Genomic DNA, 18,614 nt, shown 5'->3' with positions numbered 1-18,614 from the left:
AAATGTCTCTAGGATTGTTCCTTATTCTCATTGCCTAATTTTCAGTGTGTTTGTTAATAACCACCTTCTCTTAAGTAATGAGCACTCTGAATAGCTCTAATGTATTATCACTGACTTTTATGGCATCCATTTCCAGGCAGCTATGGGTTGACATGTAGTCATGCACAGTGTTCTCTCAACTTCTGTCGCTTCAGAGGTACCCAAGAATTACTCAGTGGATGTGATGCCCTGTTTTAAACAAACAAACAAACAAACAAACAAACAAACAAAAACCCCAACCCAACAGTAACGACAAAGAAGTTAACTTTGCTGATGTATACTGATACAGTCTTGGAGGAGGGGTGTTGGGGTTTTTTGGCCTTTGTTTTGGTTGGGTTTTTTTTTGTTCTTCTTTTTCTTCTTTTTTTTTTCTTTTTTTTTTTTAATATTTCCTATAGCGAATCAATTTGAATTACTTTTTGGTCTCTTAAGGGTTCTGCATAGATAGGGCTTGAGAACCACTAGCAAATAGCTGACCACTTCATGGTATTTTGTTTGTTATAATAGCGTCTTAACATTTGGCAGCTCCCTGGAGGAATTTTTGAAGATTTGGTTGGTCTATAATGATTTGAATGGAAATACAGTGTGTGTGAATACCCTTCTCCTGCACTCCAGACAGCATGTCTGGAATACGGTGTCTTTCACTACTCCCTGATGCTCTTTATCAGTCTGTGCATTCAGGAAATTGTTTTGGTGTCAGCAGTTTTCTTTGGGGGCTATAAAACAGTATGGTGAGACAATGCTCTCAACTCCTCTGCAGGAGAAGATGTGAAGGAACAAGCGCTGGTGGAGTCTTATCCCCTTGGTCGGTGTGGAGCAGTTGACCCTTGTCATTGTCCCCCTTGGGACACTTTGTTTTTTTTTTTTAGACACTTTTGTCTAGGTTATGCTTTCATTGTGTGGTTGTAAGCCTGACAAATGTAGGGTGTGAGCCTTCCCACCAGGGCGCTCCCTAAACGCAGAAGCTTCAGCTGTATTTTCCTTGGTCATGGTAACAGATTTTACTCTCTGTTGTATTTTAGCTTGGCAAAGTTCTGCAAGGACTTTTTGAATTGACGTATCTGCCCTTTTTTCTACTTGCTGGTTTTGAGTATTAGGTTGTAAGTTTTCTTTCATGTTGATCGTTCTAGAACCAGTGTTCAGTTCTTTCTAAAGTCTTAAACTGACTGAAGTTGAAAGTTTGTTTTACATGCTGGTGGGTTTGTTCAGCTTGTTGTATTCTGCACTAAAACAAAAACTGAAGTGCTACCCATTCTTTTGTCCTTGCATGTTACATGATCCTCATTGCTTTCATAACCTATTAGGTTTTCTGTCTGTCAGATGAAACTGTTTCCACAGTTCATTATTTTACCTTTCCGTTTCCTTTCCTCAATGTACTGCTGCTTGTTTTTACTAATGTTTTGTTTTACCTGCATGCAATTCTGTTCTGTGCTCTCCGCTATTTCAAGACTACTTCAAAAGATATATCTGAAGAAATGTATCTAAATGGTAACTTCTGATATGTAATCCTGTTCTAGTCCTCATAAATTATTGAAAGAAAGTAAATATTTTAGCATGCATTTTCCTACAGCAGGCATAAGTCTTTACTCCCCACCCCTTCCCAAGCTTGGGGAGAAACCCTGTTGGTCATGCTTTGCAATACATCTTACAAGTCTTCTTTAATGTTTTCTGTCATGATTTACAAGGCCATCAAGAAATAATACTCTGAACATCCCTGGTTTTGTTTTTTATGAAAGAAAGCAATGCAAAATGCTTGACTGTACAATGGATGGTCTTCTGTTTGTTTGCAAGCAAGAATTGGCACACATTTATAAGATAAGTTTAAAAAATTATCATAAAATTCAGGCATTCTGTTAGCTTGTGACAGATTGCCTTTTGCATTAGTTGAACCTGTCATACAAGTGTATTTCTCAGAGCAATGAGTTTATTAAAATTCAAAATATGTTCATGGTATTTCTTAAAAGTAGGTGTTTATGCATTGGTACCCATTTTCCCACCTCAACATTATATTGATTTGGCATTAAGGTACATCATGGTCAGGTTAACAAGTTTCCCAGCCCTGTTTCTCTTAATTTTTTTTCCTTTTTTTTTTTTTTTCTCTTCAAAAACTGTGCTACCCTGTCCCCAAATATGAAGCTAACTGAGCAGTGGTTTCTGTGTTGGCTGTATTATCCCTTCAATCATTGATTATTAGAGTAATCATCAAGAATTGTATTTGGTATGTACTACAATAATGGACCTTTGTGGTTTCTGCGAAGTCCAGCATTTGGACTACAATTATGGAAGATATGATTGCTCCAGCTTCTGTTTTTCAGGTTTTTCTTTTATACAACATATGGTGGAAATTCTGCAAAATCTTGCTTTAGATTAAGTCAATGCATACTTAGGACTTAATGCATGTACTGCATTATGGGAAAAATGCATTTTGCCCACACAACGCATCGCTGCTGTCGCCTGCGTCAGGAGTTGGTGGAGTGCCGCTTACCTGGAGGCTGGCCAGGGAGGTGACTTCCATACGCTTGGGTTCTCAGAGCCCAAGGGCAGCTCACGTGAAAAATGAGTCGTGAGGCTTTCCGAAGCAGATGAATGAGTTGCATTTGGCAGGACACGCGGTACATGCATTTTTCACAAATCCAGGTTGTCTGAGAAAGCAGGTGAGTTACTGCAAGGTGGCATAATTTGGTTAATGGAGATTTAGCCTTTAGGGTTGTACATTTTAAGACCAGTTTGACTGGTTAAAGCACGGAAGGGAAGTACTGTTGTGTAAAATATGCAGTCAGATAGAAAAAGAATACAAAGCTGGAAGCACAGGTCACTTTCCTTCTGCTGCATCAGGATGTCAGACGCAATAAAAGGCTTTTAGCATTCAGCTATAAAAGCTGCTTTAAAGGAAATGAAGAGTAGTGAATTTTTCTGATGAAAAAGTAGTTTACTGAAGTTTTTTGGTTTGGGGTTTTTTTGGGGTTTGTTTTTGTTTTTTGGTTTTGTTTTTTTTTTTTTTTTTGTGAGCATCCACAAATCTGATTTAACATTTGTGAGACCTTTTGTACAACTATTGAAAATGTAAGCTTGTTAGTAAATCAAGCAAAGATAAACTTCTTTGACTTTTTTTAAGGATAAGAGGGGGAATATTTGGATTGTATTGATCTGTGTTTTTACAGCACTTAAAAGGCATACATCTCTTGGCTGGTATTATGTGTTGACAACAATATCATTGCATTTGAGATGAAAGTATTTGTTGATGTAATTGTAAATAGTGATAAGCTAATGAAAAATAACCTTTTCTAGTACTAAGATGAATGGCTTCATCTTAGTCAAGAAAGCTTCTTTCCTAAGGCTAATTAATTAGCCTGCCTTTATTTAAAGCAGTCTTGTCTTGCTTGGCACTGTTTTGGGACTGTGTGCACAAATGTTCTCCTTTCTTGAAGAAGATTGTCACTGGGGATGCTGTCAAAGCTGGGGCGGGGGAAGGGGGAAGGGGGCAAGAGGTGGAGGAGCAGAGGTATAACTCTTGCCTCCTTTTACTATGTTCTAGATTCCTAGAGCAGCTGTTGCATGCTTTTGCAGGACTTGTGTAGTGGACATTGTCCATGGGACTGCTGCTGGGGTTAACGCTGATATTAGTGATGGACTGTTGTTAATCCAATGCCCTTTCCTCTGTGTAAAGCACACCAGCCTTCCTGATTTATCTCCTCCTTCCTCTTGTGCCCCTTGCATCCTGTTCATCTGTTTTGCTCGCAAGCAGCCCCAGGATGAGAGATAAGCTTTTGAACGTCTCTGTAAGGATGAGAAGGGGACTTTTTTAGCGTTATGCATGTTCTGATGTGTCAGCTCAAATGAGAAGATGTGCAGGTTGCCACTGAATTTACCCAAGACCATGCAGTCTGTCAGTACTTGAATTAGGTTTGTCTGCCTTTACATTTTCACCTGTTTATGAAACTCCCTGCTCATTGATGTGTTCAAACTGTTCCAAATGAATACATATCCTGACTTCTTTAATCTGTCCATTTGGGTTTTTCCCTATTTATTCCCTATACCATGAGCTTAAGACAGTGCATTTGTATTATTACTGGGTTTTGTATAATCTTGCCTTATAAATTCTGTGAAATGGTTCTTATTTTAGAAAAAAAAAAGGATAACTGCCATTTAAAAGTGTGAGATCCGTAGTGCTTATGGATGAAGGGGCTCCATCTGGCTGGGGGAGTGAAACAAAGTAGTAGGAGAAAGCCCAAATGCAGCCTCCATTAAGAATTCTTTTGAGCGATGCGAGTTTGTGTCTTTCTACAGAATGCAGGCTATTCCTGCAATTTTTTTATTTCTTCAGTTCTCTATTAGAGCGTTTACATACATTATTATGCAATAGTTAGATTAAAAGAACAGTCTGTGCTCGTAAATTCTCATTACAGAATTACAGTAACAGCTGAAAGGAATAATAACAGGGATCATCTTATTCTAGATGCTGTATGTATGATCGCCCTGACCCTGCAGTTATTTTGGTGTGGGAACTTTAAAGCACAGGTAGTTCTACTTAAAAGTTGGAGGGAATTTTTGCATTCTGCGGCACCTTCCTGAACTGGGTTTAGAGATAATAAGCCAGTCCTTGCAACTCATTAGCATTTGATCAGATGAAATAACTTTGAAATTCTTTCTTTGAAAAGACAGTGATCAGAGTGCATTATTTTACTATCGTATCTTTTGTTTCTTCATTTTTAAAAAAGGTGTAATAAAGTTACATCCTAACAAGTTAATACATATGTCAGCAACTTGTTTCAATTGTATAATTATGCAAACTATTTCTAGAATTTCTCTTTTGGGTAGAAAATAATAATCTCCTGTATACATTTAGGCCTTTAACTTTCACATCTGTGATCTATATCTTTGAGTTTGCTCTCATGTGTCTGGGATAAAATGAGCAGAACTAAAATTACAGTTGAATTAATTGTCAGCATGTTGTGAAACAATATACCAGACTCTCATCTCTGAGGTGGAAGAAGACCTCTTTGTATTGGTATAGCTGTCTGAGAAGACAGTAGGCATCATCGTTCATCTCTGATATTAAGAAAGCTGAGACTTAAAAGATCTTACAAGCCTCTTTAATGTATGACTGCCCCTTAGAGGAAACTTGGTGCGTAGTCCAGTTGCAGTGATTGTAATGTGCTCGTTTTAGCCAACGTTGTTAACAATAAAGCCTGTTCCTCTCTATTTGTTGGCAAGTCAAATCTTTAACTTCATGTACTGGACTGATAAATTACAACATGTGAAAACATAGAATTGTGTTAAAAATAAATGTTGGCAGTAGCACAGAGCAGAATAGTATGTCTGTGCTGCTAGATAAAGGAAAAGAGCCCCTGTCACTATGGTAGTTTCTGAGGTGTTTGCAATTGTGACTGCAAACTTGCCTTGCCTTTTAGGCAACTTGAAAGTTCATGAGTAAGCAAGGAACCTAGTCATGCAAACTTAGCTTGCAACACAGACAGGGCCTTTCTGCTAGCATGGGATCTGACTGGAGTTGTTCTTGCCAACTTACTGATGAAAACTTCTGTGACTTGTTTCATTTTTGAACAGGATTCTGCAACCAAATATACAGGATTTTTTAAATTAGTGTTAACTTTTTTAGTGAAGTTCTGTTGTTCTTTTGAGGAATTCCCAGTCTGCCAATTTTTTATTTCTTGGTCAGGTACGACTGGTAAAGCATCATCTCCACCACCTGTAATAGACACGAGACAGATGAGTGAGAAGCTGGAGACGATACTATATCAGCTCCGTCAGGTAACTCGAGAGAGGGATGAGCTGCGCAAGCGACTTGCACTTTCATCTCCTGGATCAACTTTTGATGACTGCAGGTAAAAATAAAGGACATGCAGCATTTTAATTTAGTCCTCAGTGGTGTTTTCAAGTGTTCTGACTCCTCCTTACCTGTAAAGCAGCAATTGCAATGTATATATGTTGCTTGTAACCTACTTGCATCCTGGTGATGTGTGTGTACGTAGGTGACCATATCCAGGTTTCAGAGCTGCCTGTTGAATGCCTAATGCCACTTTCTCCAGCAATTTTGCTGTGGGAATGAGGAGAGTAGGGCTAATCTCTGTTGAAAGAAGAAAGCAAACAATTTGTTTAGGCTTCCTGGATTATGCTGTGGGAAGAGAAAGACAACAGTTGCTGAAGCATTTGCTGTTTTGAAAGCAGGAGAGAAAAAAGGGAATAGCTCTGAATACTTGGCTGGAGGACAGAAATTAGGAGAGGAAAAAAAATCTCAGGTATTCCTGTGCTTCTGCAAGGAGAGAGAGGTTTGGACTTCTGTTGAGGGGAGTAAGTGTTTTTTTGGAGATACACTTTCTGGTATACATATATTGGGGGACTGCATAGCATTAAGATGTTGAGAGTAAGGAACTCTCCTCCACTGAGAAATTGTGGGTGCTGCCAAATTAAAATAACGTGTTCAAAGTCAGTTAATAGCTAGCAGCCTTATGCAGCTCATTCTATTTTGAAGGTTGAAAAGTTATGAGGAAGATAGTACTCAGGGAGAGTATGAGTTAATTGCAGATAAGGGTTTTATTGGGTATCAAACAGAACTGGTTTATTTTAGAGGGTTAAAGATCTGCTAATGTTTATAAATGTGACTTTGGGCACACTGAGCAGGTACTTTTTGCCTGCAGTAAGCACATGTAAGGGAAATTTTTTGAATGTTGGAAAAAATTATCTGTCACTGAATCTGAAATAAGAGCAACGAACAGATTTTCTGGGAGGTGTTGCCATAATGCATAACTTCTCTGAACTTCAGTGTTTTGTTGTTATTGTTTATATCTGTTACTTTGTCAGCTCTACCTGTGTGTGGTCAGGTGGTTAATTAAACTTTTGGTCCTTATGAGATAAGGTCAAGAAATGAACCAGTGTCCTAGAATTGAGAGAATCTGGACATTTTCTTCACTCCTTAGCTACTCATCTTAATGCCCCTTTCTTCCCCCATGAGTTCTGAGGGCTACTTTAAGAGCTTTGTGTTCTATCTAAGGGTCTCCAAGTGTTGTGGGGATGGGAGAGGAAAAGGTTGTCAAGTGTCAACATCTTTTGCATAGCTTCCAGTTACTTATTTATACGGAGGGATTTCATATTTGAAGTCACTAGAGCTTAGGCATTGAGGATTTTATAGCTTACAATAATGTCCTCCATAATCCAGGATGCTATTAATAAAGTTCTGATGAGCTGTCCTCTAGACTGCCCTAGTTTTTTTCTCTTTAATTGTCAAATCAATCTTCTGCTGCTGGTGCAGGATTTGTATGTTGTGGAAAATATAAATGTTTACAGCTTAAAGAACAACTCATCAAAATAAATATTGTATTTGGGCAGTGCTTGGACAGTATATGTTAGATGGAGGGTGCTGCCTTCCAGTTACATATTTGAAGAGTGGGAAATGAATGAAGATTATTAGCTGACATTTTTTTTCCTCCAGTGTAAAAGCAACTACTCCTCCCATCCACATACACATCTATGTTTTTTGAAAGCTTGCTGGTATTCTTTTTACTTTGTTTTTCATTCTTTCCTCATATAAAACTAATCTTCAGCCTTCTAGGAGTCAAAGCCCAGACATTGCAAACTGTTACGGTGAAGCGTGAAAGCTGAAAGATTATTATTTAGATGGTGACTTTTACTACCCAAAAAGGGCTTTTGCTTTTCTGACTGTGTATGCTGCTTTAACCATGGCCGTACCAAACACAGGTGGTGTAGAGGCAAATCTTGACACGTCATGATGGTGTGCTTCAAAACAGTTGCAGCTCGCAACGCATTCGTAGGCTGGGCTGCGCTGGCTGTGAAGGCTGGCAGTTGCAAAACTGAGAGCTGTTTTCCAAAGCAAGTGTTGACTAAGTCTGGAGCAGTGGAAGAGGAGCCACAGAAGTGGATTGTGATGTGCTGAATCAGATGAACATGTGTCATCCTGCTGGACAGGATTAGGATTGCTCATGCTGTGCTTGTGTCACTTGACAGTGACTGTACGCATGCACGTGTTGTTGTGATTAAGCAAAGATTTGACCAAATAATTCGGTGCGCTCAAGGTGCACTTTATAGACTTAAACTTGCTGTTCTTACTACTTATGTAGTAGTAGAAAAGAACTGCAATACAAGTAAAACCCCTGAAAACTTCCTTTGAAAAGACTGTTTTATGTGTAAGCTGTAGGTGGTGGTGGTGGTGGTAGTGGTGGTGGTGGAATTGCAATAGTAAATGATAACATTTTCAAGTTGTTGGGTAGGCATTGCCCACAAAGTTGGATCTGCTGTTGGCATTAGCTTTTATGTCAGCATCGGATGCGTGTAAATGTCAGTCTCACTGTGGCCTTGATTTATGTTCAGGGTAATTCCACTGGAATACAAAGGATTTTTAGAGTGTTATATGAATATCAGAAAAACAGCTGGACCTTTGAAACTAGCATTTGAAATTTTGTTAACGTTTGAAGCAATGCTTCCAAAATAGTAACTGAAGCCTCTCCTTCACTGAAATCATAGTTTTCTGTATTTTGTGAGGCATTTTAGCATAAAACTATGGTGGTCTTACTTAAGCAAGGGTCAACCACTACACGCATTTGAATGGACTGCTTTGTTGCAACAGTTTTGATTTTTGACTTCTGACCAATATTCCTCCTGTGCGTATCCCTGTTTTGCTTGCTGAGATATAAGCCCTTGGAACAGTGCTGTTGAACATATGGCCTTGGCTATCCAGGTGTGTTTTATTTCATGTGGCTGAGCTAGAATGCAGGATGTTACTGGTGGCGTTGTTCCTTCCTCATTGTGTAGGTAGGCTAACTTCTATAGTTACCTACGTGGTTTCCATATGTTTATAGGATTCTTTTTTTTTTAATTTCTTTTAAGAATAGTGCTAATATTACTTCAGCAATATAAGAAATACATGTGATTAATGTTAGACTTGTAGTTCTCATCATAGGTTTGAGACTGACCTAATAGTTTTCCTTTAGTAAAAATTCATACACTGAAATATTTTGCACAAATATGAATTTATGATTACAAGCTTAATGTGAACATGTGTTAATGGGTCTTAGTAAGCTTAACACTTCAATTGAGAGTTAAACTGTGCTTCAGTTAATGTTGTAATTTTAATGACTGTGGTGGACAGATGGTATCTACTTTCAATAATTTCACCCTAAAGTCTAATTTAAATCAATACTTGGGTTTTTAGTGGTTCTGTCAAGGGTGTGAACATTTCAAATTGAGTTTTACTTATGCTAACTAGGGTTGTATTTTAAAAAAATAACACTGCAGTAGTTGCGGTAATATGTCTGTAACACTGTATGAATAATGTACTACTTCTTTTGGCAACCCTAAAAGACATCCCTGTGGATGTGACTTGAATATTTGGTTACTTTATATGAATTTGGCTTTTAATTGTTGCTAAAGTCTGTCAGTCAAGGAAGGGTTTTTTTGGTTTTGTTTTCCCCAGGAGCACTTCTCTAGAGAAAGGAGAAAAAGAAGAATTACAGTTTAAGGCCTTACTACTCAGCAACCCAAGTGCAACTGGGTTGCTAAAAAGCACCTTCATATCATACACACGCTCCCTAAAAGTCTGTGAATCAGATGTAGCTGGCATTTATTTTTTTCTTTTTAACAACTCTCACCACTGCAGCAGTGTGAAACTATTTTCTTTTTGATTCAGTTGCCAGCTGCATTTCAGTTCCAGAATCCATGTTGCTGTTTTTGTATGAAAGCAAAGAGAATTCTAATTGCTTTTCAGGCTGCGCTTACAGTGAAGCTGCTTGGGGGAGAGTGAGGTGGGAGGCAGAAAGGGTGATCTGTGCAGCGATGGAGCAAATATGATACAAGAATAAACAGAGTTAAATTAGAGAGCAATTGTTTCCTTTTAGGGTTGGGTTTGTTTGGTGTTTTTCATTGCCTGTGGAGTTATAAGAGACCCAGGAGATGACACAGGGACAGCTGTCAGAAACTTCATTTTGAAACTAGAAAATTTAATGGTGCAAAAATTTTGTGACCATATAGAGGAGGAACAGTTCAATTTAGAGTCTCTTTTAGAAGCTTAGTGCTTCAAAACAAGAAGGCATAATCCTGCTAATTTTGTTTCTAGAATGATTTATGATTTTTCTAATAAATAAAGGTATCATATGCAAGGACCACACACTCTAGACATAATCGATGTTAGTCAATTGCTTGGCAAGGTAGATTATTTTAGAAAATTTCTCCTCTCCCAATCATCCTGATAGGCTAAAAAAAATTTCAATCAAAAATTTTCTTTTGACTGACTTTGGCTTTTACTTTGTTCAGCTTACTGAAAGTTGCTTAGTGGAGATTATATTGTATTGGAGATTCCTAGTAATTACTTGAATAAAATTTGTGTTATCTTACAGAAGTATGAAGTAGATTCTGACATGTTTTCTCATTCATTTATAGTGGTTTAGAAGAACATGGTAACGCTGAATCAGATATGTAATTCAGCAGAATGACTTGGTCAAATTATTTAAATTCAGTGCTTGATTAGTCATGCTGGTCAAATTCTGCCAGCACAGATGCATGTGTTTGGTGTCTCGTTGGAAGTCTTTCTCTGAAGGCTAACCCTGATTTTCCTAGGGAGCTATAGGCAATACCCTCCAGCTGCTGCCTAGATGAGAAGTTTTTCCTAGCCCAGGTCTCCATGCCCCCCCCCCACCTGACTTTGGCCGCTTCTTTTCAGCCGCACTCTTAATGCTGCTCTGTGCTTTTTCTTTGAGAGTTTTGACATGGTAGCGCAGGAAAGCCGAGCATACTGTGATTGACTTGTTCTTGTATCAAGTGACAGTTCTGCTCTGTGATAATTCTGCTGCTCAGAAGAGAGGTGCACACATGCTCAGTACTATTTCTGGCAGTGTTAGTGATAGACAGAATTATCTCATTATTAGATGTTATGTCTCAGTATAAAATTAATACTGGTTAAAGCCAGTGAATTTTTATTTGTGGTTGCATCTTAATGTGAAGTGGTCAGTATTTAAATTAAAGCATAATGTAACCTAAGTATCAACAGTTGTGTGATACTATTTTTTCATTGGATAGTAATTTCCCAGACTTTTCATTCTCTTTAGTAGCGGATGTTTGACTTCATATTCTTTTTCCATGCTAGGCCTAGTCCAAAACCAAATCATGATTATGAAAGACTGAAGATTCAGTGCATGAAGGCCATGTCAGACCTACAGTCTCTGCAGAATCAACACACCAAGACACTAAAAAGGTGTGAAGAAGCAGCAAAAGAGGCAGATTTTTATCAGTAAGTATTAGTAAAAGTGTACAAGGTAAGAGTTTACCAATATGTGCTAAATCATAAAGTATTAGAACACTGTAATCAAATAATTTTTTAATTCTGTTTTTCCACATTAATTGCAAGGTTAATGTTTGCCTGCATCTGATTAAACATTTCTGGCCTATTTGAAGTGATAAAGTATGGATTGCTTGTTTTACTTTGAGGAATTTGAGGAATTTGTCTTGATGGGACACTGACAAGTAAAGCCTAGTTACTGACTTGCAATTACAATCCAGTAGTCTTACTGTCAGACTGGAGAGCAGAATGTAATTTGAGAGAATGTAATTTCTTACTCTTTTTTAATAGGTTGTGATAGCTCTCATGCCAATTTGTGTAAGTTTTAACACAGGTTTAGACCAATTGTAAGCGTTTATGAAAATGCAATAAACCAGGGGGAAAATGGTGAATATTTCTAGCTTGTATTTCTGTTTAAAAATCAGTTGTTGATGCAAGTAGGAACATGTTCTCTTTACTTGAAAAGACGACAGCTCAGAAATAGAAATGCAGATAAATTCTTGGTTTGAAGTTTACTTCTCTTAAATCTATACTGTAATGTATTTAATGACAGCATTTGTTTTCATTGGGGGCTGCTAGTTCTTACATAGCACTTTCACCCACAACTCTTCAAGCCTTTAAAGATAGGCATCATTTCCCTATGTTCTTTTTCTAAAACCTGGAAATAGTATTAAAGGTTGTCGACAGGTGCAGATGTAGCGAGTCGTGTGGCTTCTTTACGAAGAGCTTTATGCCTAGTTTAATTTGAGGATTTTTGAGTATTTTAATTTGCTAGTGAATTTTGTGCAAAGCATTAGTGTACTGTACGTTGTAGATGGATTCTTTTCGGAGCTGAGTTACCTGTGTCCATCTAATGCTGACATGAAACACTTGTATTCTTTATCCTAAAAAATGAGTGGTTTGCTCACCTTATTTAGAAGTTCTGTAGTCCCTGAAACCATACTGTGTTAACACTCTGTTTATTTCAGTGTTTCCGTGATAGTATAAAAGGATTTACACTCTCATATCAGGAGAAAAACTCTTGATTTCTAAAAGATAGAATGAGTGATTGAAATACTCAAGTATACCACAAATATAGGCACATTCCTCAGAGACCAACAATTTAGGCTTCTGCAAAATGATGCATATATACAAGTACAAGCTTTTACATTTGTATTTACTACAGACTAGGATAATCTGGTCAGAAGAAAGTATAGCAAATTTGGATTGATTCAGAGATAATTCTTTTTATTATAAGAACTTATTTACTTGGATTTGAATCATTCAGTTTCCTACTTAAAGCTTCAGAGAGGCTGAAACTCACTGTTGGAGTTTAGGTGCCCAAAATATGACAACACATGTTGAAATCCATGCATGTGATTCCTGTTCATCCTATGAGTAATTCTTAGGGTAAAGAAAGGAATTGAGTAGAATATGTTATTCAAATGTTATTTTCTCCTGCAGTAATTCTTAAACCCCCATGTTTAAAATAATAATTAAAAAAAGGCAGATTAATTACCTACATGTAAAGATTATGTGTGTTTAATTGTGTGAATATAATTTATCAAAGTTTTTTTTGTTTTTGTTTTTAGCAGGTTGTTCTAATTTCCATTTTAATGCTTTGGGTCATTCTGTACAGTAAATGCTGGTATTTCACTTCATAAGGAAGGAATACAAAGTATCTTAAAATGTGAATTGGTTCTATTCGTTGCTGCGTGTTATGGGTTTTTTGGGGTTTTGTTCTTTTGGTTTTTTGGGTTTTTTTTTAATAAAAATGGACTTCAAACATTTTACTAGCAGGTGTGAAAGTTCAGTTTGAATCATTCTGTTTCAACAACAAAAATACTTGTCAGTATCCAGATGTCACTCTTTATTTGATTTGCAGTGGTAAAATATAATCAATTGATTTTTCTGCTCTTTTTTGGCAGTGGTCTGGTCTAATTTTGGGCTGCTACCTTGAATTATGATCTGAATGATAGCCTCCTCATGTGGCTCTCAGTTGTTAATTTTTAAGTGGGAGTGTATTTCTTTCAGTAATTATGGCTTGCATACCAAAGTTTGGAGTAACTTTGATAGCTTTTTACCTGCTTGAATGTAGTTGAAACATACATAGTGTGTTTTAGTTGTGGAGTATTTTTGTTTGTTTGGGGTTTTTTATTTGTTTGGTTTTAAAACAATAGCATACAAGGAGATTTTTTTGTAGTTTTCATCTGTATTTTGGTTAGCTGCTGCTCAGCTGGGGGGCCCAAGAGAAAGTGGAGGTGATTAGTGGGATAATTCCTATTATCTCCACGATCACCTTATGCTCACATTACACCATTTCTGTTTGTCTATCGGCTTGCTATGAAATGGCATTGATGGGTGGTATAAATCCGTCATGTCTTCTGATATGTTTTAAGAGTACTGCGTACTTTCACATATTTTCATACTTATGTTCCTGATTGTTCTGATATTTTTTTCCTGGTGTTTAGAATACTCAAATACGCAGAATTGAATTAGTTTGACCTGCTTTCTTGGTAGGAAACTCATGCTTGAAATGAATTAGTCCAGGACTTTGTCCTTGCAAGTTGGCCTCTAAGAGAATTTTCTGTGTGCCGTGACAGCACGTTGCACAGTCGGCTGCTGAGTGACCAGTCACAGCTGAAGGAGGACATGGATACCTTGAAGAGGAAAAACACACAGTTGGTGCGAGAACATAATCATCTCCAGCAGTCGTGTGAGGAAATGAAGAGGCTTCACGATGAGGATCAGAAAGAGATAACGGACCTGCGCAGCCAGCAGCAGCAGGTAAGCTACAGCTTGTAGTGTACATGCTGGAAGAGATCATGAATTGTTCCTTTGGTAAGTAAGTCTATAAAACTGAATGTGCAGCGTTGCTGCCTTTTATGTCTTACTGATTCTAAAACATGCGCTGTACACTTTGTAGCGCTAGGGGAGAAAATGAGATTTTTGGATACTGATTGATTTTCTGTGTCTAGCTGGAAAGAATAATGAGGGATTTAGAATATTAGGTGGTATTAAGAAATTTCGATGCATAGGTGAAAAAAATGTACATGAGGAAGATTGTATATGCATGATATTTTTTTTAAGTGGGTGGAGAGGCATCGAAAACCTAGCTTGAAGTTGCAAAGTGATTAAAAAGATGACTATTTTATGGGACAGGACTAACTTTAAACTTACATGCTATGTTTGTTTTTTGGAAAGAATCACAATTTAAAAAAGTGACAGGTTTGTGGGGTTTTTGTTTGTTTTTTGTGGTATGTGTGTCTTGTTGGGGTTGTTTTGGTTTTGTTTGGTTTTTTTTAAATTGTTCTATTGACACCATAAAGGTTAGGGGACTGACTGAGCTAAGTTTGGTTATTTAGGTTTGCAGATGCTGTTCAGTTAGAACAAAGCTACAGCTGATTAATGTTTTTGAACTTGAAACAAAAAAAAGACAAGCTTTTCAGGACTGGAAGAGGTGAATGTTTCAGAACTGTGTGTAACAGGCTGTCTCCAGGCCAACGTTGTTCACACAGTCTGAAGAAAGAAGAGACTAATAGTAAGGAGCAACTGGTTGTATTGGGTCAGTGGTTCACCTATGGAAAAGTCTAATCATTTAGTTAGAATAGTTACAGTAACGTGTGGAATGGTTAAACAGAGTATCTTGGTTAACTGTGTGTAGGTTGATTCACAGGGCAAACTTGCAAGTCAAACATTAGGCTTCAGAAGCAAAACCTATGCAAACAAAAATAATTATTTGCTAGGGTAGGAGGGGCAAAGGTCAAAGCAAGCTGGATGTGCTGAATGGTGCTTCAGCAGGTGCTTGAGGGCTAGTGCAAAGAGGAGTGAAGATCTGTATTTCCTTTTGATTCCTTCCTCTAACACTATCTTGAGAGTTCTGCTGTGAAATGGTTCAGTGGCTTGGCTCAGAGGATAGCAGAAATGGTTTACTGTGTAAATCCCGGCAAATCACATAAATTCTGTGCCTCAGTTTCCCAGTCTGCAAAGCAGGGATGTAAAACCTCCGAGAGAAGGCTATTGTATTTTGAGGTTCTGTCCTAAAGTTTGAAATTATGTGGCAGCACGAAAGGAAGCTAAAGTATCATTGTCAGTATTTAATTAAGAAATTGAGTCTCGTGTCAACATCATGATTAAACCTTTAAAGAAGACTATGTATGTGACTCTTGGTGAGAAAGTTGTGTAACTCCTTTCTCAGCGTGTCAGTGTGAAACATGGTGTCTTGAAGGGGCGCCAAGAGTCTTAATCTTGTCTGTGTCATTTCTCATCTGAATTAGTCTAACTCTGTGTTGATCCCTCTGACGTGTTGTTTCGTTGTCAGGCTGTAGCAAAACACATCATAGTGGCCTCAGAGAGCAAAAACTTTTGATCGGGTTACTCTTTGTGTGGGATTGTCATGGATTTGCTGTGTAGCAGCTGACCAGCTTAAGTTTCTGCTGCTCGCGTATGAAGTTACTTGTTGCCATGGCTGTCTTCCTTGGTCCAGCTGGGACTATTTACTTTTTCTCAGACTGGGATTTTGAATGGGACACCTTCCTCATTACACTGCTTCCTGTTTATGGCGTTTCTCCTCTATCAAATCTCTGTTAGCAAGTTTATGCTGAATTCCATCCAGTTTCTAGTATATTCATCCTTCTTTTCTTTGATTATTTAGTGTGTTTTTAGCAAAAAGACATTCTCTATATGCTTTAGACAGTGAGAAGTGGTTTGTTTCTGTTTGGATTCTTAAATACTTGGTTCTCAAACCTATTCTCAAAATGCTTTGGGAAGTAGTCTTCAGGAAAACAGCTCTCTTGAGTGGGTTTAAATCAGTATGTATTTACACTTTACCTATGCCATAGTTAAAGGAGACCAGTGTGAGGCTTGACTGTGGAGAGAAGTGGTTTCCTGACAGTGGTGGTTGTTATCCACTACCTATGGGCAGTGAGTAGTGGGCAAAGAGCACGCAGTCTCGTTTCAGTCTCCTTTCCTTTTGGTCTGCAGGCATCCAGGTTCTTCCGTGTTCAGGAACTGATCCTTACTCTGAATATAAGACACAAAAGAAGATGAGGAGCCAATTTGTGCATGTAGGGTAGTTGCTATGTGTTTGGTTTCAGCTTTTCGTAGAGCTCATGTTTTCTCTCTTTTTTTCCTTCTAATTTTTTAATACTTTTTATTTTCAGGTAGTTAGGGATGTGCCTTTGTAGGCTAATGTTAAGGTTATATAAATTCCTGGCACCCCTCTATATAGGACATTCCTGTTTCCTCCCACTGCTCCATCAAGGCCAAATTTCAATTTAAAAGACAAAAACAGAAAAAAATGAGCATAGCATTAAAAAAAGCAGGGGCGGGGGGGTAGGTAAGGCCTCATTTCAGGCACACTTTTTTGCCTTTTGAGAAAGAAGGACGACTAGATTTACTGAAGCTCATTAGGGGCTTTCTGTTGTTGCTGGTCATTTATCATCAACGTTGCTATTTACAAGAAGATTCTTATGTCGATGGAAATTATCTTGAAACTAAGATTCAGGTCAGACTTCATTCATGTTAAAATGGATTTTTCTCTTGCTGTTCATATTTTAAGGATAGCTTTTGAAATACAAACCTCTGTGGGTGGTTCTTAGATGAAATATTGTATGAATATTAAAATACATGCCTGCATTTCTAACATATTTAGGGTCGATTTTATTCTCTTGAAGTTTTAAATTATTTAATTTGTTCGCGGAGGATATAGGCAACCTGTCACGAATGCCACCTTGTGGTCATTTCCTAAATTACCGCTATCATCTTGGTCATCAAATAACGATTACCTCTTGCTAAAACTACAAAGTATTTAAAAAAACCCGTAGGTTTAATAGCTGTTGGTAGCAGTTATCATTAGGGAGAGATTTTCATAAACTTGCACACTCCAAGTTGTGGTAAAGCAGATTTTTTTTACTCGGTTAACATTAAGCAGATGTAATGCTTAGACTAACAGTAATGCTTAGAAGCAGCTTAGTGTTTCCTTAGTCATTAAAAAGAATGATTATTAAAATTAGTGAATATATGTTTGTTCTGATACTGTTTCTTATATATATTTTAAATCCAATTTATTGGATTGATTAAAAACTGAGTTAATTAATACAGTTTCTGGCATTTTTTTAGGTTATGAAGCAAAATGGATCATCAGAGATATTAAATAAACTTTATGACACAGCAATGGACAAGTTAGAGGGTGTGAAGAAGGATTATGATGCCCTAAGGAAACGGTACAATGAGAAGATTGCAAGTCACAATACGGATCTGAGCCGCCTAGAACAGGCTGAGGAGGAGAACAGACGTCTTCAGAAACAGATTGACATGTTAATGAAGCAAAGGGACACAGCAATACATTTTCAGCAGCAATATTCATCCTCTCTTAGAAGGTATAATCAGGTTTTGATACCTTTCAGGTATTCTGGGAAGGCAGTAACTATTCTAATGCAGCCTCTTATTTTCTCTGTGGTAGAATCACAAATACTTTTCTGACTTTTTTCCTAAAGTTTTTCTCCAGTGTATGTTATCTTGGTGTGGTGAGTAAGCATGCATTTCTATATAAGATTTTCTGGAAGGTTCTAAAACGTGTGATGGGGATGTTTATTTGGAGAAACGGTGCTTTTTCTTGAGAAAAGGATTTCCCAGTTAGGGTTTTGGAATTGTATGAGGAATTTTAACCATTGTTTAGCTCATGTGAGAAAGGGATATTCTGCCTTTCAAGCTGTGTTTCTTCTTAGTTGTAGACACAGGAGTCAAATACAAACAAAGTTTTGATAAACCTCAGACTTGGTGTTCTAAACAAACTCCTCAATGGGTGGTGAGCCCATCAACATATATATTTTTATTTAAATATAAAAAACCAAGTCAGTAAGAGGATGCAATTTCTAAAAGGTGTTTAGCAAATGAAAATGTTCTCAAGCATAAGTTAAGTTTTCATGATATTAGAATTGCAGACTGTGTGGGACTCTGAGACAGAGCTTTGGGCTGGCAGCAGAATTCACTGGATGCAGACATCTGGGAGTCTTGCTTCACTGAGAAAGCACTGCTGCTACGAGCAGCACAAGTGCCAAAACAGAAGGGCACAGACACTATGTCACACCACGCTTAACATCTCTCCTTTCCTTTGTGATATTAAGCACACACAGTTACACATACGGGGTAGGAAGAAGGGCTCCAAAGAGCATCTGTGGGCGTGTTGAGAATGTTTTCACTGACATAACTTAGGGCTAATACACAACTCCCACAGACCAAAGCTAAAAAAAATAGGGTTTTTTCCACATTCATAGACTTTTAGTATTTCAAA

General features: G+C 37.7%; 1 protein-coding gene across 5 annotated transcripts in view; it reads left to right on the top strand.

Annotated features, from left to right (window-relative positions):
- Positions 1–18,614, top strand: part of DLG5 (discs large MAGUK scaffold protein 5) — a 114,219-nt gene that overhangs the window by 48,866 nt on the left and 46,739 nt on the right. For all 5 annotated transcript variants that reach the window (XM_030030408.2, XM_030030407.1, XM_030030410.2 and 2 more), the window contains exons 3-6: positions 5,717–5,882; positions 11,150–11,293; positions 13,924–14,107; positions 17,441–17,700. In XM_030030408.2, the coding sequence (XP_029886268.1) occupies positions 5,717–5,882; positions 11,150–11,293; positions 13,924–14,107; positions 17,441–17,700 (754 nt within the window). The remainder of the gene's footprint in view (positions 1–5,716; positions 5,883–11,149; positions 11,294–13,923; positions 14,108–17,440; positions 17,701–18,614) is intronic.

Source organism: Aquila chrysaetos, chromosome 11 (assembly GCF_900496995.4).
Source record: "Aquila chrysaetos chrysaetos chromosome 11, bAquChr1.4, whole genome shotgun sequence".
Classification (NCBI taxonomy): Eukaryota; Metazoa; Chordata; class Aves; order Accipitriformes; family Accipitridae; genus Aquila; species Aquila chrysaetos.
Note: the sequence above shows the minus strand (reverse complement) of the source record. Positions and strands in the feature narration are given on the sequence as shown.